Source organism: Borostomias antarcticus (assembly GCF_949987555.1).
Source record: "Borostomias antarcticus genome assembly, chromosome: 5".
Taxonomy (NCBI): domain Eukaryota; kingdom Metazoa; phylum Chordata; class Actinopteri; order Stomiiformes; family Stomiidae; genus Borostomias; species Borostomias antarcticus.
The window spans coordinates 3,091,994-3,096,993 of record NC_140238.1 but is presented as its reverse complement, the minus strand read 5'-3'; the positions used below and the strand labels follow the sequence as shown (position 1 = coordinate 3,096,993).

Here is a 5,000-nt window from a genome sequence, read left to right as displayed (position 1 = left end):
GCCTGGTCACATGTGGCAGTGGGGTGGCCTCCCGTTCCTCAACCAGCAGTCGTGAACGTGATTGTGTTGGTCACTCTACTGTAACGCAGCCATTTCAATAAAATAAAATAAAGTTCGGTAATTTACAGTTAGTTATTTTTATAGTATCTAAATGTACTCAAGAATTCACAGATAAATAAAAAATGTCAAGTTAAAATGCATAATTTCAATGACCAGTTACGTTTGAATATCACAACGCCAATCACATCCGTTGGTGCTGAAACAAATGTGTTCGGCTAACGTAGCTAGCGAACGAACGTTCCCTCTGATGCAAACTTCAGTCATGTTATGTTTGTTTTTTCTCATGTATTTGGGAAGGTGATCCTCGGAATGTTTTTAACAATCAAACGTGGGCCTTAAGTTACAGAAGGTTGAGAACCCCCGCTCTAGCACATATAGCATGCCATAACTGATCCCACAAGTGTTCAGTTGGGTTGAGGTCGGGGCTGTTGGCAGGCCATTCCATTCTCTCTACTCCCACGTTCTGGAGTCCATAGTCTGTGAGAACCCTGTCTCTGGGGGCGTTGTCATCAATACTCTGCATTCTCAGGACTTCTTCATGCTTTCCGTCCCAAATGGCCGTACGGAAAAGGGCATTTATATATTCCGCTCCCTCAGCATGGAATACGCAGCAAATTGTCTCTGAATCTAGTATTGATCTGTCAGTGCTAGAGCTCGCTGCCTCATACTAGACTCCTCCAAGCTCGGAAACGCACAACTATCTTATCAGTTCCACCTGGGGAAGCTGGATATCTCTGGAGATCTCTACCTAGAGGTCACGTGAGACAAAGACATACTGCCCGTACCCTCGAAACCCAACAAAACATCTCTAGGAGCAGCTGCCTTTTCTCCGTGGTTGCTCCCGGCGATCTATTCAAATCACACTTCACTTGCATACGGTCCACATTTGCTTAGTAAATAGTAGTGATAACATTAGTTATTATACATTAGTTATACATACAATTTATTACAACCAAAGCGTGTGCTCTAGGTTTTCAATTGACGTCATCTTTTAATCACTGATTTCCTCCTAAACTGTTTCATCCCTCTGTAATGAATGCAGTGGAGTTGGGGATACGCCATTTGAACAGTGCTACCTCTCTCAGTGCATCCTCACGCCCTCTGACTATCTGTTCAATATGTCCTCCTTACTCTCCAGCTCTCCAGGTCTGAAATGTCAGTGGAGCAAACACCATTAAGAGGAAATGCTTGTTGAATACATCTCCAGTCCCGAGTCGATACTGTGGACTGTGAACAGACGAGCCTATCGATAGACAGTAGAAGGAGGACCTTGTTGTTGCTTTTATTCCTGTTCCTTTTAGCAAGTGGACAGTCAGAGACGGTCTCTAGAGATGTTATTTTTTTTGCGACCAAATGATCTGAGCTACTGTATTTTGCCTGTCAGTGGATTTGTAGACTTTAACTCAGACACATATTTTTCATACCGCTCTCGCAAAAGCAAAAATGCTTTAAAAAATAATAATAATACAGTATTCTGCAAGCAAGTGAGCTGTGAAGAGATGACTAAACATCAGTATTCACTAGCTGTCACTCACATCAGACATGGTGTGAAGTCGATATTGTAACACGTCCAAACAAAACACACGCAAGCGCCGACAAACTCGTTGTCGGACTCGAGGGAGAAAGGTCGACCCGCGAGAGTCAGCCACTCCGATTGGCGCCCCCCCCCCCCCGGGCGGCGATGCGGTGCGCTCAGTGATATTTCAGTACTTCCATCCCCCCTGGTGTGCCAGCCGGCCTCCACGCCCATCCCCCCCCCCGCTGGGAGGAGTGGGGGGGGAGAGGGGGGGGGGGGGGTCCGTGTCCTTTAAAAGGTCACGTTTCCTCATCAATTGACGTCAGCGCGTGCGTCTGCTCCAGGCGACAGCCGGAAGGGGGCACGGCCTGAGCGTTCTCCCCCTGCTTTGATCCAGCAGCCAGAGGGCTTCGGGGACTCGGGTAGAGGGAATGGCCTTTTTTCCGAACGGCGCTCTCCTGCGGGGCCCTACGGCGCCGCCGTTCAGACATGCCGCCAGCGGCTACATTTAGGAGGCCGTGTTCCGAGGAACGTGTTCCGCTTCGGGGGGGAAGTGGTCTCAGCGGAGCAGTTCCCCTCTCCTACAAGCTCTTTTTAGGCGGATTGATGGGAGCCCGGGATTTGCCCGTTCGCATTAAGCATCTTCCCCCGGCCCCAGAAAGCCAGGGCTGCAGAGCTGGACCGAGAGCTCGCTAGCGCTGCGGTCCCCCATGCGTAACCCATGGCAACCGCATCCAACTGGGAGCTGTTGTCTGAGCGGAGAGCTGCGTGGGTACCAGGGCGGCACCGGATTGGTTAAAGAACGACGACGACACACTGGCTCGCCAAACTAAATGTCGGTCGACTTTTTTTTCCAGCCGACAGAAATTTGTCATACGACACTTTTCGGCTGAGTATAAATTAAGCTTTAGGGCTCCATAAGGAACCGTCACCGCCTAATAAGACAAAATACGGCCCAACATCCCTGTTACACAGCTGTGGGCCGACACCGCTGTAGAGATGGATAGTAGAAGCTTCTAGAAAGTGCACTCATGGCGATGTCACTCTCTCCTACCTCACTGCTTCCTAGAGGCTCGTAAGGAAGGTGAGTACCTCTGGTTTTCCTACGGGCCGAGGTGACGGGCTTGTGGCGTCGCTCCGACCTTTAACCTTTACCCCGTCTGCATCTCCCCCCCCCATCCCCCCCCTCCCTCCCTCCCTCCCGGTGAGCTGTAGACCCTCATCCTCCCCCAGCTCTCTCTAATGTCCCCGCAGCATTAGAGACACAGAACCCCCCCCCCCCCCCCATAACCCTCCCCCGCAGTCGCGCGATGATGACACACTTCCTGTTGACGGACACGGGGAGCCGCGATGTCTTGTTATTGACGCTGGTGGACCGGGACGGCGAGGGCGGGACTGTAGGCTCAGTCTGTCGCCCATGGGTGATGTCATCATTGTGAGACGGAGGGTTTGGATTCCCTCCCTCCCCGCCGGTGCAGATAGAGAGTTGCCGCAGGGGGGTGATCTGTCAGAGTGTGACGGGTGTGTGTGTGTGTGTGTGTGTGTGTGTGTTGTCTCCACAGGCAGCACAGGGAGGAGGACACAGGACACTTCTTTACGGACATGCTATCCTCCTGAGGCATTCCTTCAGCTCCATGGTGAGGAAACATACTCAACCACACACACACACACACACACACACACACACTCACACACACACACACACACACACTCACACACACACACACTCACACACACACACGTCCCTCTAATATTCAGCACTGAGTCGGCGTCCAATATTGGCAGAGTTGACATTTCAGTAACATTTCATTTTCAAATAACCTGTGAAGTGAGTTACGCTAGCATGTGATCATCAGACAGCTGACGCGTCCCCGCTGTGAACGCTGTTGTCTCTGTGTCTCAGTACCTGACCTGTTTGAAGACATCAAGGTCCCAGACGGATAAGCTGTCTTTTGATGTGGGGCTGCAGGAGGACTCGACAGGTAAACAACAACACAACAACACAACAAAGCACAAAAACCCTCTTCCTCTCTAACCACCAACACACAGTACCACCAGGAGACACGAGGGAGTCTCGACCCGAGTGTTGGGAACGCTACTCAATAAAAGTAATCAAGTTAATAAATGGGATCCCCCCTCAATTAAATAACTGAGAATACATTTGACAAAAGACATGTCAAAACTCTTAGAAAATATTGATGGCCCCGTTAAGGAGATAAAATCTGATATCCTTAGACGGACTACTCCCATTAGACATGAGTGATCGAATAGAAATAATTAAAATGAATATTTTACCACGACTACTCTATATTACATTACATTACATTACAGTCATTTAGCAGACGCTTTTATCCAAAGCGACTAACAATAATTGCATTTAACGTAGGAAGAGCCAATGTACTACTACTTGCCAGAACTCACAAGTGCATCTTCTTTCTAAAACAAGTGACTAAGAGCATAATCTAGTGCTGAAGGCAAAGTGCAAGAATCACAATCTAAAGTACAGTGCAATATAATATAATAAGTGCTTAGGTGGGAGGATTGTTGTAGTACTTCTTGAAGAGATGAGTTTTGAGCCTGCGACGAAAGATGGGCAGCGACTCCGCTGTCCTGACATCAGTGGGCAGTTCATTCCACCACTGCGGGGCCAGGACAGAGAAGAGCCGTGACCGTGTCGATCGACCGCAGGAGCCTCGGAGTGACGGGGCAACCAGTCGCCCTGAGGTAGCAGAGCGTAGCGGTCGGGAGGGGGTGTAGGGTTTGACCATGGCCTGGAGGTAGGAGGGGGCTGTTCCTTTCATTGCCCTGTAGGTTAGCGCCAGAGTTTTAAACTGGATGCGAGCCGCTACAGGGAGCCAGTGTAGGGAACGGAGGAGGGAAGTTGTGTGGGAGAATTTGGGGTGGTTGAACACCAGGCGAGCAGCAGCTTTCTGGACAAGTTCCAGAGGTTTAATGGCTGACGCCGGTGCCCCCGCGAGGAGTGAGTTGCAGTAGTCCAGGCGGGAGATGACCAGGGCCTGGATGAGTACCTGCGCCGTTTCATTAGTGAGGAAAGGGCGAATCCTCCTGATGTTGTAGAGCATGAATCTGCAGGAACGTGTGATTCATCACTGCCTTAAGTACCCCAAAATAAGTTTGTTGAATGGGATAGGAAAATCTGTGTGTGTGTGCTCTCTCCTCCAGGTGAGGCCTGCTGGTGGACCATCCACCCGGCCTCCAAGCAGCGGTCAGAGGGGGAGAAGGTGCGCATCGGGGACGACCTCATCCTGGTCAGCGTCTCGTCAGAGCGATACCTCGTGAGTATAGCGAGTAGAAGCATCGCGCCGTTTACCAAGCGTACTGTACGTATTGTAGATCGGTCAGCCGTCTGATAGCACCAGAAAAATCCTTCCACCAAACGGTCAGGGAACATTTGAACTTGGAC

At 50.4% G+C, this 5,000-nt stretch overlaps 1 protein-coding gene across 1 annotated transcript in view; it reads left to right on the top strand.

Moving 5' to 3' along the window:
- Positions 1-5,000, top strand: part of LOC311309183 (ryanodine receptor 3) — a gene marked incomplete at both ends in the record, with an annotated part of 138,859 nt that overhangs the window by 33,605 nt on the left and 100,254 nt on the right. Inside the window, 3 exons of the mRNA XM_084438362.1 lie at positions 3,139-3,213; positions 3,480-3,558; positions 4,760-4,872. Of these exons, the coding sequence (XP_084294488.1) occupies positions 3,139-3,213; positions 3,480-3,558; positions 4,760-4,872 (267 nt within the window). The remainder of the gene's footprint in view (positions 1-3,138; positions 3,214-3,479; positions 3,559-4,759; positions 4,873-5,000) is intronic.